Raw genomic sequence first — 22,533 nt, 5'->3', positions numbered from 1 at the left:
TTTCCTTCATCATAAGGACCTCCAAGTCCTATCTTAGTGTACAACGACTACTTATTTGTTTTGATTGGTTTCCCTATTTATAATTGTAAAGTTATAAATAAACGATGATGTAAGCAAATAGTACTTGCTAAAGGACAGCATTGGAAGGAATGAATGAAAAGAAATTTTCTGAACTCAGAGCAAACTGTAGAGATGATTAGTAGCTTTTGCACCTGTTTTAATAGATCTAGAATGAAGTAGAAAGATTCCACTGAACGTTGACCATGAAAATGTCTGACAGCATGAATTAGAAAGTATTAAATCTAACGGCTTTTTTCTTAACTCAAGAATTTAGTTAAGATCACCATCTTAGATATGAAAATATTATTCGATGATTAAATGTATTACTAGCCTTGGTTAGCCAAGAGGGTTCTGGATTCAAATCCCTATGATATGAATGCTTATTACTGTCTTCGGGTGATACGTTTCATGTGAGACTACCACCACTCTACTTATTAGAGACCTGAAGTGGCTTGGAAAAGCATGTTTAGTCTCTAGCACAGGATTTCTAAATTATTCCTGTGGCCTATTTTAAAAAAAGAAAAGTGACCGAGAACTGACTCTGTACCTTCTGATCCATTGTATATTCCTCACTATCTTAGGATGTACCATTTTAGTAGGTGTATACGTGGATATCAAAGAAATGAGAGTGGGCTGGCTATCTGAGGATTAGTCAACCAAGTTTTGTTCTCTGTTGTTGTACAACGCAATGAAAAAATCATGCTAGCTGTCTTGTTGCCTATTTATTGAAAGGTCCTGCTGTTTATTTATCAGGAATTTAGGGTATGCTTGAAAACTAGCAATTACAGTAACAGAGGAATAGGAATCTCAAATATCATGTTGGACACAGTTTTAAGATGTGCCTCTGTAGCTCAGTCAGTAATGATGACTTGAGTGGAAAGACCTGAGTTAGAATCCCACCTAGGATATGAAGAACCTTTATAAGAGCTCTTCAAGCTAAAGATGCTAACCAATATATGATTACAGCAGTTTTCCGTGCAAGTTTCCCAGTTTTTTTCATCCTGCAAGATAGACATTCATTGGCTAGTGTTGACAGAAATGGACTGTGCAGATAGCAATAACTTCTCTTTGTTATGCACTATAATTACTTCTGTGAATCTGAGTTACTTGGGTGTTACAAACTATTAAGCCTAACATATAAGGGAAAGATGAAGATGTAGAACAGAGGACTAAAACAGGCAAGATTTAATATTAAATAATTAGGATGTATGTAATATTAATAAAGAAAAGAAGAAAGCAGTAGTATGAACTGAAGATAAATTTCTTAAATGCTCCAGTAAAGTGATTCAGGAAAATTTCAAAATGGAAAATTTAAAGCAAATAAATTGAGTCATTAGACTTATATTTAGTATTCTTAAATGTTTTGTTTGTATTTGTTTTGTACTTTTACTTATATAGTTATACTCCTTTATACTAATTTAGCATTTAGTTGTAATAGTTCCTTGACACTATTTTGAATAATGGCGGCAGCGGCAGTTAAAATTGCAAATGGCATATTGGCAAGTCCTCCTCCACCATTTAAGGACTCCATTTTGCGGGATTTTGTAGCATGAGGACTTATGGAATGTATGTGTCCTGGCGGTTGTATATGTGGCAGGTGAGAGAAGGGGAAATACGTATATGTACAAAATGCAGCGAGGAACTTGGTGAGTTAGAGATGACTCTAACTGACCTTGTTGAGTCAGAGGCAGGAGATTCTCCACGTAGAGAGATGAGTGGTACGATAGATGGCAAGAATAGTGAGAGAAATATGAATAAAATAATGAGAGTGGGGAGTATGGAAAGGTTGAGGTATTGTGAAGTTTTCAGAGATAATTTCAATTGGGAGGATGAATGGCAAATGAAAGTGGCTGACTTGCAGAGAGAGAGAGATGAGCTGAAAGAGCAGGTGGAATGCCTAGGGAATGAGATGAGAAGTGAGAAAGATGAGATTAGGCGAATGGAAAAGACGAATGTAAGGCAAATCAGAGTAGGAGTGAGAGAGAGTTATGGGAATGGTAGGAGAGAATAGGAACAGTAGAAGAGAGTTATGGGAATGGTAGAAGAGGAGAGAGGAAATGAGAAGAATGCGAGGAAGCACTGGAACCAGGGTAGAGTAATATCAGAAAGGCAGGTAAGTAGGGGAACACAGAGAGAAAGTGTTAGAGGAGAGAGAGAGTGAGGGATGCATGTGAGCAATCGAGGAACAGGGTGGTAAGAGGTGTAATGTATGGGGACTCGATGATCGTGGTGTTCAAGATAGGATGCATGAGGAGTGTTTGCCTGGAGGAATGATAGAAAGTGTGGCTGTGGCAATTAAAGAGGGGTGAAAAGGTGAATGAGATGATTGTGATGGTAGGAAAAATGACTTGAGAGGTAATGTAAATTGGGCAGCGAGAGATATCAGATTCTTGCTTGAGGTTGTATGAAAGAAGACGCAAAGAGGAAAGATAGTGTGCGTGTTGCCCAGGTATGATGGTGAAGAGCTGAGCAGAAGAGCAGTAATACTGATTAACATAATAGCTAGAATGTGTCAGAAGAGATGATTGAAATATGTGGACACTTGGATAGCATTTGAGGACAGAAAGGAATTGTATGCGAGAGACCGCTTGCATTTGAATGAGGAAGGGTGGAGGCATCTGGAAAGATTGCTGTTCTGAACGAGTCGGTGTGTCAATGCAGGGGAAACTAGAATGCCCAGGGTGGATGGTAGTACGGGTGGCCTCTTGTGAGAATGGGTACTTGGTGGAAGGGGGGACGGCATCAAGTAACGCTGAGCCCAGTGCAGTATAGAGGGGATAATGCTGGGGATAGAAACAGGGGCATTTTTATGCTTTATACTAATGCTGGGGATAGAAACGGGAGCATTTTTATGCTTTATACTAATGCTGGGGATAGAAACGGGGGCATTTTTATGCTTTATACTAATGCTGGGGATAGAAACGGGGGCATTTTTATGCCACTGTTTCTACACTATCCAGAATAAAGCAAAGGAATTGGTAGTGCTGATAACATCAGCTTGGTCAAAGATTATGGGGATCACTGAGACGTGATTGACAGAAGAGGATATAATAACAGGAATAGAAGTAGCAGGGTATAGCATTTTTTGGCAGGATAGGAAGGGAAAGCATGGTGGTGGAGTGCTGCTTATGATAAGTGATGACCTATGTCCTCTAAGAGTGGAGGCTTTAGAAGACAGTGACAATAATGATTTTGAAAGCATGTGGTGTGAGGTAGAGGTGGACAACACAGGATATTTACCCCACTAAATATCCTGTCTGTAGCATCGCTACAAACCAAGTAGCACAGAGGTTGGGGACCAGGAAATGTTCAGACAGTTGAGCTTGGCAAGTGCAAGAAGAATGATTGTTAAGGCAGATTTTAACTACAGCAGTATAAATTGGGGAGAGGAAGATGCATGTAGCAATAAGGGAATGGAATTTCTAGAATTTTTGAGGGACAAATGTCTTAGGCAACATGTAATAGAGGGAAAAAGAGGTTCAAGAGTTTTGGATTTGGTCATAGCATCAGAAGAGTTGATAATTACTGAGATGACACCTCTCCTACCAGTTGGAGAGAATGACCATGCGGTTTTGACTTAGAAGATGAATAGACATGCAGGAGTATCAGAGACGGGAACGTATGTGGAATTATAAGACTGGTGATTGTAAATATCTTAGACATCAACTTGGGGAAGCTTCATGGAGGTAGGAATTGGAAGGCTGGGATATCATTAGTGCTTAGGAAATTGTGAAGGAATATTTGTTAGCAGCAATAGTAAGCTGTATTTCACAAGTGAAGAAGAGGACGCAATTTGGAGTAAAGTGGATGACAAACAATATTAAACAGCAACTGCATGCGAAAAAGAGGGTTATGGAAGAGATATAAGGAGACAGGTGAAGAGCAGATGCATGAAGAATATGAGACACAGGCCAGGAGAGTGACTAGTATGGTAAGGAAGGCGAAACTGGAATATGAGAAGAGATTGGCTCTAAGAACCAAAGAATATCCTAGGGAATTTTTTAGCTATGTGACCAGCAGGAGGAGAAATGATTGCGGAAGAATGACATTGTGGGAAAAAAATGGGAATAGAGTGACTGATGCAGAGGAAATAGTGGAATTGTTCAATGAACACTTTATCGGAGTATTTCGTCCTGGAGGAGTAAATTTTAATAATAGAGGGATGGACAGGTTCGAGGTTTAGAGGTGCAGGAGGAGCGTATGTTCCAAATACTGAGTACTCTACATGTCAGTAAAGCTGTGCTACTGGATGGTATTTCACCACAAGTTTTGTGAGAATGTGCTAAAGAACACAGCTCCTTTGACCTTGCTTTTCATTGAAAGTCCCGCTACGGGAAAGGTGCCTAGGAAATGGAAGGAAGGCGGCACTTGTTGATAAGATAGTGCCATTTCATAAGGGTGGAAGCAGACTGGAAGTGTCTAATTATAGGCCAGTTTGTGTATCATCAGTAGTTGTTTAGATCTTGGAGAAATTAGTGAGGGACCGTATACAGCATTGGGCAGATGAGGGTAATGTTATCTGTCAGAGTCAACATGGATTTGTGAAGGGTGCTCTTGTTTTTGTAATATGCTAGCCTTTTATAATAAAGCTAAAAGAGCAGTAGATGAGGGAAAGGCATATACTGCCATTTTCTTGAATTTAGCGAAGGCATTTGACAGGGTGCCACATGATAAGCTGATATTTAAGTTGCAGCACAGCACATGGGTTTGGATGTCAGGTTGGTCAATTGGATTCAGGATTGGCTATCCGATAGTATCAGGGTGGGGTAGTTTCAAGGAGGCAGAGTTACAAGTGGGGTCCCACAGGGCTCAATACTGGTAACTATATTGTTTAACCTTTATTTCAATGACATTATCAGTAGATTGTAGGGGGGAGGGATATTCAGTTCTTTGCAGATGATGTGAAGCTGAGAAGGGTTATTATTAATAGTGCAGATGTGGTAGCCCTACAAGAGGATTTGAATAAGCTAAACAGATGAGCAAATGAATGAGGGTGTTTGTTTAATGCAGCAAAATACAAGGTCTTGAGGTTTGAGATGGGACATATCGAACGGACACTGCATACGCTATTGGAGGAGCTATACTGGAGGAAGTAGGGGAGACAATAGAGCTGGCATCGATGATTGATAGAAACCTGAAATTCAGGGGACATATTGCAAAATTGGTGAAGGTAACAGAGAATTGCTGCAATAATGAGAAGGACGCTGACCTGCAGAGATAAGAGTTATCATTCCATTGTATAAGACCCTGAGATCAGACCACACTTAGACTATTGTTCTCAGATTTGGTTCCCAGGATTTGAGGGGGATTAATTAACTGCGGAAAGGGTATAAAGGCAGATAACAAAGATGGTTTCAGGACTTTACAATGTTAGTTATGAGGATCGGCTGAGGGAATGGGAACTGCAGAGTTTGGTGGATAGGAGAGGTGATATGATTGAGACTTAAATTGTTGAGAGTTAGTTACAGTTTCATTGACATTGGAGAGTTCTTTTGCTTGGTTGAACAGCAGTAAAGAGTGATGACAAAGGGCCATCCCTGGAAGTTACAAAAGGAAACTGTGAGCAAGAGGGTGAGGAGTGGTTTCTTTGCATGGAGTTGAACCATGAAATGCATTGCCTGATAGTGAGAACGAGAATGGTTAATGAGTTTAAGGAGTGGTATGATAGACTTTGTGTTTCCTAGGAAGGACCTCCCGCGATGAGTCTTTTGACTCCATGGATGCCTGAATAATAATAATAATATCAAGATATTATAGATAATATAGAGCCTATGTAGCTCAGTGGATGTGGCGTTTGCATACCACGGCGCTTGACCATACGAAGGAAGACTTGATTTTGAGTCTAGTTGGTGACTAGAGGAAATTTTTCTAAGCCTCTTTAATAATCTAATAAATCTAGTAAATTTCTTTAGTTTTTGTGGAGGAATTACCTTACACAGTGTGCAGCAGTGAGCTCATGAAAACTGAGTCTTAGATTTGATCATTGTATTAGAATATGCTATGGTGAATGAGGTGTCAATTTTGCTGCTGTTTGGTGAAAGTGACCATTAGCTACCTGCACAATTATAACTATATGAGGATTCTCTAAAGAAAAGATGTATGAAACTGCAGTGTAAGTGATTAGAGAAGGCTCAGGAGACAGCTAGGAGAAATAGTTTGGAATGAGGTATTAGTGGATAATGGTCATGGAATATTTATAGCAGCATTGTCTAAAGGCAGAAGGTTAATTAGAATTGATATAAAATGGATAAATGGTGAGATTAAGCATGTAATCTTGAAGATATTATGGAGGCAGCATAAAATGGAAGACCTCAGTTACACGGAATATAAAAAGCAGGCTAAGAAGGTAACATAGTTGGTAGGGAAAGAGATGGTACAATATAAATAACACTGAACAGGTTAAAAAATAAATAAATATTCAGGGAGTTCTCTCTCTCAGTGAAACAAAGATGCTTGTTGGAGGATATTAGTTGATGGAAAGAATAGACATATAACTTCTGTGGAGAATATTTTATTTTCTTATCACTTCTACACATGAGTAACTGCAAAGTCTATGGCAAATCAATGCCATATGTGAGCAGGGATCAAAAGAAAGGCAATCTGTTGATAGCTATGTTTGAAGAGCTGGCACTTTAAATCAAGGTATGTATCGAAATAGCAAGTTTAGTAAGTCGGTGGTTTAACTTTAAAAAGGATGCTGAGCAGTTGTCGCTCATTAACTGTTGGTTTAACAGAAATGGGGAGGGGAGTATGATGCATGCCATTTCTATTGAAGAGCATCCATGGAAATATCTGTAGAAGAGAGAGCGTAGCAATTAACTAAATTGTAGATAACTAATGACCCTTGTGAGAGGGTTGTTAGTTAGCTAAACTCAAGAGGCCAGTTTAGCTAGCTAAACTGGCCTCTTGAAACAGGTCAGATTTTATCTGAATTACCAACAAAAGATTACACATGAACAGTGTATACCCCAAAGAACTGGTTAAGAAATGAACCAGTGTTGGTGTGTGGAAGTGATTGTTGGGTATTCTGGTTGATAGATGAACAGTTTACTTCAGATCACTGCTTATAGCAAATTGCTCAGCACCTATCCCAGCAGAATTCAGAATGATTTTCAGAATTGAGGAAAATAGAGACAGCAGATGAATGATGCATAAGCAAACAATATTTTACATCACAGAAGGTTGAGAGAGAGATTCAGGATTAAGTATCTTCTGGCACAGAACATTACATCACACAAAAAGTGCAAGTATCACTCTGGTGGTACAAGGTATCAAAGTACAATTCGGATTCGGTTTGATTCCTTCTACCACGTGTGGTGTTTATGCTTTTGTTGTTCCATTAATTTAGGGTTTGGATGTCTGTAGGTGATCATGCACATCATTTAAGTTAGTATTTATCATGAATGTGGAAGAGATTATTTATTTTATTATTTTTTTTAAGGTGTTTTGAGTTGTTAAATTTTGATGGGGGGGGGGTTCATCTTATTTTATCGTAAACACCATGATAAGCTCAGATATGTTGTCATTGCAGTGATACTATATCAATTTTTTTTTCATGACTATGTAAGAGGTTAAGAAACCAGAGTAGGAACATGTAGTGAGAGAAGCTACTCTTAGACACATTGTCCATACAGAAGGATTTAGTCTGTGCCATAATATGGCCTTGAGTGTTTCCCAAATACCACTACACAATTTCCCCCACATGCATAATCTGGTACATTGTAAATGGTAGCAGGATTATGCACTAGTTGATCAGGAAGTCATCTAAATGTTATCACCAGATTCAGTCCCATTGTTATCTGATGGCAAACCTGAGGAACTGCTTGATTGTTGTACTGATCTCCACAGTATTTGGCATACCCCTTGAAGAGTATCACTTTCACTACATGTTAAAGGGTTGGGAGGATGGAAGCTGCAATCCCCTGCTCTGAGGACCAAATATAGCATAAGTGACTTGTCACTCCCACTAAGCAAGATGGTGGTCAATTACCATCAAATTGGTTTAGTTGGTATATCATCCTTTCCCATCAGGATCACTTGCTGATGGCACCAGAACCCCTTTGGTGGACATGAGCCATTTCTTGAGAAGGTAGGATAGACTCGACCAGGGGAGGCTATATATTGCACATCACTAGCCCATTAGTAGCCAATATAGTTGAATTATTTCGCGAATGTTTAAATAAATAATTTATGCTGATGAGTTGAGGTATCACACAGAAGTTGAATGAGCATGAAACAGTTGAGATTAGTAAGTGGATTTGCAGGAAGTACATAAGTCAGTAAACTTGATTGTATTGATGGTAAGGAGACTTAATGATATATCATTTGTTTTAATATAATGTTCCTGGTAGATAAGTGTTCTTGGCACATACATTCAACAAGTGTGTGTTGTAAAAGGAAACATGCCAAAAGTATGGAAAAGGGTAAAATTGGTCCACTGCATAAAAGCAATAAAATTTCAGGATACTGTCAGTATCTGGACTACTGGTTAATGTTAGTGTGATTCAGGACTGGGTTCATAGCAGCAAGATTCCTTGAGGATCAGCATGACTTTGTTGAGAGATAGTGATATAACAGCTATTGAGTTATGTATTTCAACTGGGTAACAGATATCATTGCATTGTTTGAAAGTATGTTATGCCTCCAAATTAGAAGACAAGAATGTTATACTATGTGTTTTATTGGTGAGGATGTCTCTTATCTCCTCTGAAGATACTTACATCTGTTAATGGAATGTTATAATTCCAGGAGAAGGTCTTGATCAAATTGTATTTGGACTACATCTGACTAAATGAGAACTGAAAGGTCTAGGTAAGTATATAAGTGTACAGAACATCACTCTATCATGTTATTCCAAGTGCTGTTTGAGTACATCCTTGTTTTATTTTGTTTATTTTTTGGTTACATGTGTCAAGAGCCCATGTAAAAGAAAAATCTGACACTTTTTGTTATATTTGAAAGTTCTAAAGTGAAAAAGTGGGCATGCCACAAAACTTTACAGAATTTATCTAAAATGCATATCCATATCTTAGAATCAAAATAAACTTTGTGGCACAACAGAACAAACTTTTTTGAGCCACAAGCTTACCACACAAAGGTGGAACAATTATGAACTCAGGATAACAAGGTCTCGTCTTTCTTTTTCTAATAGCATATCCTGATCGTTACGTTGGGTACATAGCTGAAAACCTGCAAGAAGTACAAACTACATATTGCTTTCTTCCTTTCTCCTTTTCAAATCATAAATCTAGGCACAGGTAAAGATTCTGTTTTGCCAGTAGATGCCATGGGATCTACAAATTATCATGTACTTATAACTGTCCTTCCAGAGGTTGTATGAAAATGCCTCCAGTTTTATCAGAAAATATATTTAACAGTGATGTGGCTTAATCCTCTATCTTTCACAAGAATTCTCATTTTTCAAGTGTCCGTCGTTATCTATACACTTCTCATCATTGAGTGAGATGCTGTGTGCCAACCATAAGTCTTCACTCTAATGTTAGAGCTCTTCACAAACAGTGTTTTCAAGTCAGCTGCAAAATGACATCCTCAGAGTGCATCTTTCAGAAAGCTATAGGGTAGTCATAGGGTACCAGGTTCAGACAATGGGCCAAATTGGGAAGATCAATCCAGCCAAATGTTGCACTTACATCTTGTGCACAAACTGATGTGAGGTTTGACATTGTCATAGAGAATGATTTCATTCATGTTTCTGGTGAGATAAACTAGGGATACAGGTGTTTTTTTTTTTGTTTTTTTTTTAACATCTCTAGGTATCATTCTGAATTGATTGTGGTGCCTCTCTCTCTCCAAGAAGTCCACAAGGAAGGCACTCTCTTTATCTCAGAACACAGGTACCATAATTTTGCCCCACAGAAGACAGTCTCTTCATTTTAGAGTTGAGTTGTAATGGCAAACCCATGTTTCATCACCTGAGGACTGTGCATGACAGAAGGCTCTCCTCATTCTCATAGTGCTGGAAAAAGTTGTGTAGATGGCTTCCCATACTTTGTATTCATTGCTCAGCATTTGCTGCAAACTTTGTGGTAGATAATGTTAGTGCAACATCACTGCTGGTTTCTGATTCTGACTGCATTACACAATTTGCAAGTTGTGATGCAATGATCCTCCTTGATCATTACTGTGACTCACTGTCCAGCATCACTTCCATCACTGACTGGCTACTTAGATGCTTGTCTCTGATCTGATTTCATCACAATCAGTGTCTGACTTTGCATCTGTAGTCATCAATATCACTGCCATATACTTTTTAAGATGAATGTGAATTTCCATCTGTCTTGCTACTTCCACAGCAAGGAATTCTATCACCACTCTCTACTTCATACATGCATCTATAACAGCCACTGTTTTTGAATTAGTGTGCTGCATTCATCTGATGGATCACTGCCACTCACTGCACTATAATATACTGCTATCCATTCAGTGTTGTATAAAGCTTTTTGACATACCAGAATCAAAAGAAAAATAAGAGATTTTACTTTCATACTGCCACTTGTATTTTTGCCAAAACACTTGCACACTAGCAGAAAGAACATGAGTGCTAGATTAAATGTTTTGCAGTATAAAAAGTCAAGAATTGCTCAACTGCTCAAAGCATTCATAGAATAGAGTGACTTAAGAATGGTGTGCATATTCTTCCAAAGTGCTGACATGAAAGAAGATTCAGGAAAGCTGTTAGAGCTGTCTATAACTTGTTAGATGCCAATGAAGATGATTCCTGTCTATAACTTATTAGATGCCAATGAAAATGCTGAGAATCATCTTCATTGGCATCTAATAAGAATCAAGGGTTCAGACTGTTGCTTTGCCTTCTGATTATTCAACAGAGCAGAGCCTCCATAGCTCAGTCAGTATAGATGGAGCCCTTTGGTCAGAAAGACCTAGGTTCGATTCCCGTCCAAGACATGAGGAACCTTTATCTGGTCTCTTTCAACTAAAGCTGAGTTAGCCAGTCTCATACAGAGGTAGGGGATTTTTTCAGCCCAAAACTTGGGTTTTTTGTCTCCCAGAGCAGGCAAACCAGTCCCATGAACACGCATGGTTCTACAGTCATAAAATACATACTTAATCATTCATTAGAAGGATCAACCTGTCCTAAGGGATGGGGGAAGAAAGGAGGGAAACCCCATATGAAATAAATAATAATTCAACAGGCAGTTATGACAATTTGTTAAAATCATCTGTGCTTGAACAACATATTATATAATTTCTTTCCACGTTAAACAGAATATTGTACCAGTAGACATCAACCATACTATTTCTCAGTGAACTAATTTGTCATTAGGACTTTGGAAGAACATGCCATTATTGTAATGATGGCATCTTGCAATTTTATTTGAAACAAGAAAGAATCACAACTGTGTGTGTGTGTGTGATATCAAATGAAAAGAACAAAACTCTTAACCCACCCACAGTACTACTGTACAGACAATTAACAACCTTTCATGGATGGAAATCATTTTAAAAAAAATAAAGCAGGAGATTTGAAATGTTGTCCATCTTTTTATTCATGTGTTCTTACAAAGAACAATGCATATTGATAATAAGCTTAGCAGTGTATATTCAGTATAATCACAGTGAAACAAAACAGTTTTTATTTTTCAGTTGTTTTTTTTCTATGTCTGACTAGTGAACTAGTAAGAGCAAAGAAATAGAAACAGAATATTGTACCAGTGGACATCAAGCATACTATTTCTCTTATCTTTACATCTTTCTTATTGCTTGGAGTTTGTATAGTGAATTTTCTTTAGCATCATATTAATGATATGAAGCTTTTGGAAATTTGTTTTAGCGAGTGGTGACTCTCACAGCATGGAATACTTCTTTGAAACCTGATTTAAACATATTTACACATTTCTGAACCTGTCAAGGAACACTAATACAAACTCATTCTTTGGAGTTCTTACTTATGATAGAAAAATGACAGAAAGACATTCAAAAGAATTTTTTTTTTCACTTATGTTGTAATATTTAAGTTACTGCTGCAATTAATAAACTATGGACTACTTTTTTGTGGTTGATAATGATATTTAAGTAACAGCAATACAAGCATGCAGTAAGGGCTGCCAATGTTCATTACTTTGGAGACCAAGTTAGCTCCTAATTTCTATACATCTCAATTTAACTTAGTGCATTCAAAGGATTGCTGGTCTGACTTTTTGGGTACTAGTGATTTGGAGAAAGAACCAAATGATTTAATAGATTTTTAGTTCTGTTGTGAACTAATGTATCTGGATTTCCAGTGGTGGTGATGGGGAAGGAGAATTGATATACAAATCATTGCTTTTTGTGCTAAACAGAAGGGATCAGACAGAATGCCATGTCAAGAAAATACAGCCTTCCTTAAAAAGACTTCTCACAAGTAAAGAAACATACTAAAACAGACCATTTTAGTTCACTTCGTGGTGCGAAGTTAGTTTGCTAAAATACTCTCTCTCACTTCAAAGGCATATAACTTGTCTTTTCCCATTGATTTGTATAAATACAAATGCCAGGAGTATCCAGAATAAAGGAGATTAATTGGTGGCACTGATAGCCTTAACCTGTACAAAGATTATTGGGATCACTGAGTCATGGTTGACTGAAGATGATTATACTGACATGAATAGCAGTAGCAGGATATAACATATTTCAGCAGGATAGGAAGGGCAGATGTGATGGTGGAGTACTGCTTATGGTAAGTGATGAATTGTCCTCTCAGAGTGGAGGATTTGAATAATAATGGCACTAATGGTTTTGAGAGCATATGGTGTGAAGTAGAGATGGGCAGGACAGGATATTTAGTGGGATGTTGATATAAGCTGGCAAGCATAGAGGGTGATGAGCAAGAGATGTTTAGGCAGTTCAGCTTGGCTAGTGCAAAAAGAATTTTTGTTGCTCTTTTTCTGATCCACACACGAAAGGCCACATGACCTATAGCACATTAACGGTGTGTGTGGACAAGAGGAATAAAAGAAAGGAGGAATCTGTTCACATTTTGCTTGAACAGCTAGTGTTGTAATCTTTGGGGAGGGCAGAAAGTAGGGGAGACTGTTCCAAAGGACAGATGTAGATGGAATGAAAGAGGAGACAGTGAAGTGGTTTGGTGAGTTTCAAGATGGACTATAAAAGGATGTTGGTTAGCAGTGGCTCTTGTTTTAATGATTTTGCCAGAGAGAGTGAAGGAATAATAGTGGCCAATTCAGCAGGGCACTGTCTATGAAAGTATCTGTAGAAGAGGTAAAAGGCAGAAACTGAATGTTACAGAGGGATTGCCCTCTTCTGGACAGAATTGAGCAATCTTAAAGAGGATTTTGGTGCACCACCCCAAATATGGGAGCAATATTCCATGGCTCAGTAGATATTCTCAAGACTCACTGGCCATGGTACATCTTGAGGATTCTAATACTTGAGTACTACAGGGCTTATTGAATGAAAAGGAGGAATGTTTGTTAGGAGGAGTGTACTGTCATCAGCAAAGCTGTGGATTGGAATTCTGTATATAAATGACCTGAGAGAGCAGGTCATTTATATACGAGAGGAAGAGTGGGTGAAAGAGCAGACCCCTGTGGTACTCCTGCATTGGTGGCAAAATCTGAGGAGAGTAAATCATCCATGACACGTAGTGGATGATCAGTGAGAAAGTTGGTGATCTAATTGCAGAGTGAAGAAGGCAGACCATAGGATGGCAGTTTGTTAACTAGGCCCTTGTGTTAAACCCAATCGAATACCTTTGAAATGTCGATGGCAACCATATCGGTTTCACCAAATTTCTCCATTGCTTGAGTCCAAAGGTGAGTGGTGAATGCAAAATTAGCTGTAGATTGCAAGTCACGGAATCCATACTGCTGGTCACTGATTAGTTGGTGTGGCTCTAGGTGGTTCAAAAGTTTGTTGATGACCTTCTCCATAGCTTTAGAGAGAACAGAGGTGAGAGCAATTGGATGATAATTTGTTGGTTGACTTTTATCACCTTTATTTGGGATGGGGTGGATGTGGATCTGTTTCTATGTTGTAGGATAGATGCCAGTTGAATAGGACATATTGAAGAGGCAATACAGGATGGGTGTTAGTTCTGAGGCACAACTTTTTAATGCAATAGATGGGTTACAATCAGGACCAGGTACCTTGTTTGTGTCCAGGTTATTTAGGATTCTTGGAGTTTCTTTTTGTTGGAAGACTGTTGGCAACATGAAGTAGCCATCTTGGTAGAGTGGAAGGAACTCTGTCCTGGTCATCAGTGCAGGAATTGGAAGAGAAAAGTGATGCCAGTAAGTTGGCCTTGTCTTTAGGTGAAGTATGTAACTGCAGTACCATCTGGTTGTGAGAGTGGTAGAAACTTGGGTGGGCAGAAGTTGCACCTAACAGCCTTGACAAGGGACTAGAAGGAGCAGCTGCCATTTAGGCAGGAGGCGAGTTTGTGGCATTTAGCCCTTTCAAAGTCTGACTTGGACTTTGTGATGATTCTTTTACAACAGTTACAAGTTTCAGAGTGAGTAGATGTAATTTTGGTCTGGTGCAATTCATGGCAAGCAGAGGTTTCTTCTTTTACAGCATTGGCAATTTTTTTTTGAGAACGAAGGCTTCTATGCTAGCTGAGAGTAGAATAAGGGATGAAAGCTTTTATTCCTGTGAAGATGATTCCTGTTATTCAGTCTGAACAGGTGTTGGGATCGGAAGAACTGAAGCAGGTTGAACCATGGGAAGGAGGAATAGAAGTCATGGAGGTCCTCCCAGTTGGTGCCCTTGTAGTGCCAGAGGACATGAAACTGAACTGGTGGATGAAGGTAGTTCTGTGACAAAATACTTGTATGACATTGTGGTCTGAGTTACTAAGAGAACTGACAACCACAGTATACCTGGAAAAGGAGCTTGTTAGGAAGAGGTCAAGTGTGTTGGCAAATTGAAGGTGGTGTCAGGTATTCTGGTCAGAAGATTGATGATCTGATATAGGTTATTGCTGATGGCAAACACCTTGGCATCCCTACCTGTTTGATCGGTGAAACTGGACAAGGGGAGTAAGTGTGAGTTGTGGACATTAAAGTCCCCAAGAAGGATGGCCTCATCATTGGAGTATTTCCACTGCAGAAAGTCAAGCTTTAGAGGAAAATAGATGAAGAGGTCAGAGTGTTTGATGGAGTTTGGAGATCGATAAAGGGAGCATATGAAAAGGGCAGGTTGGTTTGGTAGAGAAATTTTGAGCCAAAGTAGATCAAACAGTGGGGACTGAAGGGTTTGCAGTCTCTGGCATGATATGTCGGTTCTGATGAATGAACAAGTGTTGCCCTTGTGTCAGAAAGAGCTGTTTAAAATGCAGTTGAGGTGGCTGAGTTTGCTAGTTGGGGTTCTGATAGGAATAATACTTCTAGTTTAGATGACTGTAGGTGGTGTACACATAGTTTATATTGCTGTTTAGGCCATAGTTCACATAATGATTGTTATGAGAGATTTTAACTACAACAGTATAGTATTGTCCATGCGGTTAGCCTAGTGGCTATGCACTTCACAACCATATGCCTGGGAAAGGAGTGTCCTGGGTTTGATTCTCATCGTCGACATGAGGAGCTTAAGGATCTTTCTCAGACATAGCCAAGTTAGCCAGTCTTGGGTATGGACAGTAGGGTTTTTCCCCCAGTTTATCAGGGGGTTTTCCTCCTGCAAGCAGTCAAACCGGCCCCGTGAACACATGCAGCTACAGCTATAGAATATACCGAGAGACATAGGGCTAGTCACCTTATCCTCAGGATGGGTACAACTTATAAGGGCTTAAGATAGCTCTGTAACAGCCCAGCAGGCCTAACACATAGAAGGGAGAAGACAGTATAATATTGGGAGGAGGAAACTGCATGTAGTAGTAAAGAATGGAATTTCTGGAATTCTTTAGAGACAAATGTCTTAAGCAACATATAGTAGAAGGAACATGAGGTTAAAGAATTTTGGATTTGGTCATAGCATCAGAAGATCTGATTATAACTGAGATGGCATCCCTGCCCCTGATTGAAGAGTGTGACTATGTAGTTTTGACTTGAAAGATGAATAGAAATGCAAGAGTATCAAAGAGAAAGGAATGTATTTGGAATTATAATGCAGGTGATTATAATAATCTTAGAAATCAGCTTGGGGAGTTCCATGGATGGAGGAATTGGAAAGGTAGGATATCAACAGTGCTTGGAAACTGGTGAAGAAATATTTATTAGTAGCAGTGGCAAGTTGTATACTGCAAGTGAAAAAGAGAATACAAATTGGTGTAAAGTGGATTACAAACAATATCAAACAGGAACTGCAGGAAAAAGAGGTTATGGAAGAGATATAAGGAGAGGGGGCAGAGAGCAGATGTATGACGAATATAAGACTCAGGCCAAGAGTGACTAATATGATAAAGAAGCAAAGCTGGAATATAAGAGAATTGCCTCGGATCCAAAGAAAATCCTAAGGAATTCTTTCATTATGTAGCCAGTTGGAGGAGAAATGATTGTGGAAGAATGATTTTGTTGGATAAAAATGGGAATAGTGACTGATGCAACAGATAGTGAAGTTGCTCAATTAACACTTTATTGGATATTTCATTCTAGAGAAGTAGATTTTAATACTAGAGGGATGGGGTAGGTTCAAGGTTAAGAAGTGCAAGAAGAGTGTTTCAAATACTAAATACTTGGGATATCAAACAATGGGACTGGATGGGATTCTACAATGGATTTTGAGAGAATGTGCTAAAGAACTGACAGCTCCATTGACCTGGATATTTCAATAAGAGTCTGGCTGATGGAAAGGTGCCCAAGGAGTGAAAGGAGGGTGAGATAGTGGCATTGTATAAGGGTGTATTCTACTACCTAAGGGTGGTAGTAGAATGAAAGTATCAAACTATAGAACAGTTTATATTTCATCAAAAAGTTCGATTCTCGTCATGATGGGAGGAATGTTTATATGGACTTTTTTCAATCGAAGGTGAGTTAGCCGATCTCATATGGAGGTAGCAAGATTTTTTATCTCCCAGAAACTCGGGTTTTTCATTCTGCATACAGACAAATCGGCCCTTCAGAACACATGCAATTTGCAGACAAAAAATACTAGTTGTGGTGGTGGTGGGCAGTAGATGCCTTTGATGTAGATGATTGATAGTAGAGGTTCGGTGTAGTGGTGGAGACGGAGAGTTGTACAGTAGGTGTCCACTTGCGATGAGTCTTGAACTCCTTGAAAGTGTCACGATTAATAATAATAATAATAATAATCAGTAGTTAATTTGTCAAAATTAGTGAGGATTCATTTACAGCATTGAGAAGATGAGGGTAATGTTAACTGCGAGAGAGTTCAGTATGAATTTGTTGGCACTCTTGTTTTAGTAATCAATGTCACTTTTATAATAAAGTGACAAGAGCATTTGATGAGTGAAAAGCATATTCTGATTTTTTTAGATTTTACAAAGACATTCGATAGGGTGCCACATGATCAGCTGATATTTAAGTTGCAGCACATGGGTTTGGATGTCAGTTTAGTGAATTGGAATGAGGATTGGCAGTCTAATAGGTATTGGAGTTGTGTATGAGAAGGCCGTCTCAAGGAAGTAGGTACAAGTGGGATCCAAGAGGACTAAGTACTGGAATCTGTATTGTTTAAACTTTATATCCATGACATTGTCATTGAATTGCAGAGGGATATTCAATTGTTTGCAGATGTGAAGCTTGGAAAGGTTATTGGTGATAGTGCAAATGTGGTAGCCTTTCAAGAGAATTTGAATGAAATGGACATATGATCAAATGAATGCAGTATCAGTTTAATTCAGCTAAATGTAAAATCTTGAAGTTTGGGATACATTGATGGGAGGCTCCATACTCTACTGGAAGAAGTGGGGAAGCAAGGGATCTGTGGGTGGTGATTGATGGAGACCCAAAATTCAGGGAACATATTGCAAAGGTGGCTAAGGTAACCCAGAGGAATTCTGCAGTACTAAGAAAGATGCTGACCAGCAGAGATGAGTTGTCATTCCATTGTATAAATACCTGATCAGACCACACTTGGACTTTTGTACTCGGATTCTAATTTGAGCACAATAGTCCAAGGATTTGAAAGGCATAAATTAATCTTGGGAAGAGTATGGAGTGGATAACAGAGATGATATCAGGACTGTACAATGTTAGTTATGAGAATAGAATGAGGGAATGTGGATTGCAATGTTTGATAGGTAGATGGGTGATATTATTATTATCATTATTATTATACACCCTCCATGGAGTCCAAAGACTCACTGTGGGAGACCCAGTCTATCCACACAATTTATCATACCTCTCCTTGAACCCATTAACAGACAAAGCACTCACAACTGACGCTGGAAACCCATTCCACTCATTCACAACTCTAAGAAAAAAAATCTAGTTCCCACACCAATACTAACCACACCTTTATTCAACTTCCAGTGATGACCCCTTGTTCTAGGCCCTCTGGCCTAGTGCTGAAACATTTTTCCTGCATCTATCCTATAAAACTCTTTAAGCAACTTAAATGTTTCTCTCGTATCCTTTCTTTTTATGTCTTATCAACCAACTTTTGCAATCCACACCTTCAATCTGTCCTCATAGGGAACATTCCACAGGCCACTCAGCATCTTGGTCACTCGCCTCTGAATCCTCTCCACCACTTCCTCATCCCCAAGAAACCAGGGGATCTTGGTTTCTTGGAGATGAGGACCAGACTTGATATACTCGATAAACCAGATTTGAGCACAGTAATCCAGATGTGGGCATATCAAGAGGAATAACAACTTCCTTATCTCTGCTTATTAATGTGTTCTTCGATAGCAAAGTAATCTTATGGGCTACCTTAGCAATATATCCTCTAAACTTTAACTCTGTCTATCACCACCACCACCACCACTGAAGCTGTAGCTTCATCTATTTCCTGGAGTACAGCCATCAATGTGATACATGGCTTGGATCTATTTATCCCAAAATTCATAACTTTACATTTCTCCATGTTAAACTGATACCCATTAATTTTTGTCCATACTGACAGCCTATTTAAATTGTCCTACAAGCTCTTCACATCACATTGATTAACTATTATTCTACCTAATTTTGCATCATCAGCAAACAATGGAATATTTCCTTTCAGGTTATTTCCTATATCATTTATGTACAAATTAAACAGCAATGGTCCTAGCACTAAACCTTGCGGCTCACCACGTGTCACCTGTTTTTCACTTGATTCTGTCCCTCCACATGCCACTTTTTGATATCTGTTTAACCGGTGTCATATCCATTCCCATTTCTTCTAATTTGTGTAACAGAGTTCCATGCAGTAGTCAGTCAAATGCCTTTGCAAAATCCAGCAAGATCATGTAGCCATTTCCTTTATCCAACTCAGCTGTTACGCTGTTATAAATAGTTAGTAAATTACTAAGACATGACCAACGACACTTCACAAAGCCATGTCAATCCTCATACAGTTTCATATTTTTATCTATCCATTCATGAATTCTCTTTTTCACCAAGTTTTCTAGTACTTTTACTGCACTCCTGAGATACTGATTGGTCTATAATTTGCTACTGCAGTCTTAGAACCTCCTTTATGAAAGGGAATTGCTTTGCTCTATTTCTACTCCCTTGGAACTCTACCAGAGCTGACACTTTTAAATTAAAGATCCTAATCAACTAGCATTGCCAGTTCCCTTGCACATGCTTGCAGAATCCTAGCTGACATCCTATCTAATCCCACAACTGTATTTACATTGAGATGCTGCAATATTATTATTATTATTATTATTATTATTTGATACCTCCAGGGAGTTAAGGACTCATCGAGGGAGGCTATAAATCACCCAAACCAGCTATCATACCTTCCCTTAAATTCATTCACACTAGATGCACTCACTATCCCTAAAGGCAAGCTATTCCACTCACTCACTGCTCTTTGGGAGAAAAACTGCTCTTATCCTAATATTCTAAGAACCTCCACCTCCAATTCATCTGCCTTTGTTCTCATATCAATGTCTGTCACATATTTTAAAACAGTAACCTCACTAGGATGCAAAGTGGTCACTCAGTAACTCAACTATTTTATCTGCTTTTGTCACCTTGTGACCATCTCTCATTAAGGTTAATTTTCCCTAGTTATTCTTCCTCTTACTTGCCACATAACAAAAGAGCTCTTTGGGATTTCGTTTGGCCTGCTCAGTTTCAATATGATTGAAACATTTAAACTGTTGAGAGGTAGTTACAGGGTTGACACTGAGGAGGTCTTGCGTTTGTTGAAACAAGGGGAAGGAGCAAAGTTAAGGGATCATCCCTGGAAATTGCAGAAGGAAGTTGTTAGCGTGAGAGTGAGGAGTTGTTTCATTTCATGGAGGGTGGTTGAACCATGGAATGCATTGCTTGATAGTGGTGAGAGTATAATTTGTGGATGAGTTCGAGTGGTATGATAGACTTTGTGTTTTTCTGGGATTGTCTTCTCACAATGAATCTTAGTAATAATAGTTTGACCACAGATCGTGTCTTACAGGCTGACCACCATTCTCAGGTATTTGTTCTCCTCAAACTCATCTAACATGACTTTTAGGAACTGCTTTAAAGAACTGTTTCTGCATGTTTAATCATCATGTTGTCATGTATAGCATCCGGAAAATGTGCTGTACCACAATAGGGACATTCACCTAATGCAGTTCTGCTTGTACAATGTTGGATTGGTCAAATCCCTATGGAGGATACTGAATACTAACTAAATTGAATTCATTGCATTTCAGAAGACTACAAAAGGAACAACTCATTTATTTGACCACCTTTGTTCTTAACTATCTATATCAGTGTCCAGAAATCAGTACAATTATATTTCATATTCAGATTGCATATTGTCATTTGAATTAAATGTTAGTGTCATTATTAATGTTAGTTTGCAAAACTTAACTTGTTTATTAAAAATCTGATTTTGATATTGAGATTTCCTTTCAGGCTCTTTGTAAAGACAAACTGTTTCCACATATTCACATTTTTGCAAAAGGTTATGGGAAAAATGGAGAACCTCGGCGTGGCTATGTGCTAGCATTTTTCATTGCACTAGCATGCATTGCAATAGGTAAAATTCTGCAGTATTAGAAGTTAAGAAATTTTCCATAAGAATACTTTCAGGCAAAGGAGTGAATTAACAAACAATTCACTCCTTTGCCCAAAATAAATTAGTAACTTTAAAGGACTGTTTCTTTACTGTTCAATATGTTGTAAGTTTTTTTTTAGTCTCATTTTAAACAAGAGATTTTTTAACACAAAAGAATAGTAACTAAATTTGACTCCATTTAGTTACTATTCTTGTGTTAAAAAATTACTTGGTTGTTTAAGTGTGAGTTTAAAGAACAACTTATGATATTCCCCATTATGTTATGAATTATGACATGTTCCATCAAATGTCTACTGCACTTGGCCTATTTAAAAAGAATTTATTTTTTTATATGATAAATACCAGCATGCATAATATATGCTTTCCTATGCCAGTTTCTAAAGAAAACTTACTTCAGAGATATGCACATTTGAAAAATAGTAGACTTTGATGGAAAATAATTCATGTGCGAGTTGCATTTTTCTAGTACTCTGTGTCAAAGAGAGGATAGGGGGAGAAAGACAGCTAATAATAATACTGAGCAGCAAGTTATCAGTTAGCATTCACAACAAAAGGTGAAGTGTTTTATAAAAAAATAATAATAAATAGAAAAGTATAAAACTAAACTGTCCCAAATTAGTCATTCCATTATGGGCAAGTGGGTATCTTCTCCAAATAAACAACTGCAGAACCTACAGTATTTTAGACAATAATATATTGTGTTAGAGTTAGGGACTGCAAGGTGGTGCCACTTGTTTGCTGTCTCTTCACTGGGTGCTGCTTAAAAATTAGTGATAGTCTTGGGCCAGCTACTGATTGGCTACCATTAGAGATTGAACTGTCCACTCAATCCTAAAAAAAAATAAAAATAAAAAAACTGGTAGGGCTAAAACAGCTTTCTTTACTCCCTATAAGGGGATTTTTTTAAAATAAAACTAAAACCATTACAAAATTAATAAAATAGAATAAATAAATGTCAGTTAAATAAGACATTTACGTTAATATAGTTTAAATATCTTATGTCAAGCCAGTGAGCCAGTCATTACCTAAGTTTAGTATTCTTACAATCAGTTCACCATACAATTAGCCAACATAGGAGACATTCTCTGGTTGGGTGAACTTGCCAAAGAACATTTAATCCAATTGCTCAAAGAAATAAGTTTAAAAGGCTGACTGTTAATGAAATAAATAAAGCAAAACAAAAATGCTGAGAATTGGCACATGGAATGTAAGATCACTGATAGAAAAAGAGAATTGAACTTTTAATAACATAATCATAACATTTAAATTTATGCAGTATTGGAGACAAAAGTAATAAATCAAATTTTCAATTGCATATTACTATATGTAAAATGTAATTAGAGTAGAATGAAAGAGCAACTAACGGAATTGGAA

At 38.1% G+C, this 22,533-nt stretch overlaps 1 protein-coding gene across 3 annotated transcripts in view; it reads left to right on the top strand.

Moving 5' to 3' along the window:
* LOC150098232 (solute carrier family 12 member 2-like) overlaps window positions 1-22,533 on the top strand; it is a 571,711-nt gene that overhangs the window by 220,587 nt on the left and 328,591 nt on the right. For all 3 annotated transcript variants that reach the window (XM_090406235.1, XM_090406234.1, XM_090406233.1), the window contains exon 11: window positions 20,997-21,120. In XM_090406235.1, coding sequence (XP_090262361.1) covers window positions 20,997-21,120 — 124 coding nt within the window. The remainder of the gene's footprint in view (window positions 1-20,996; window positions 21,121-22,533) is intronic.

The sequence above is a fragment of the Typopeltis vanoorti genome, chromosome 16 (genome assembly GCF_054136105.1).
Source record: "Typopeltis vanoorti isolate ZY-2024b chromosome 16, IOZ_Tvanoo_1.0, whole genome shotgun sequence".
Lineage (NCBI taxonomy): Eukaryota > Metazoa > Arthropoda > Arachnida > Uropygi > Thelyphonidae > Typopeltis > Typopeltis vanoorti.
The sequence above is the reverse complement of the archived record's forward strand: the minus strand, read 5'-3'. Positions and strand labels throughout refer to the sequence as shown.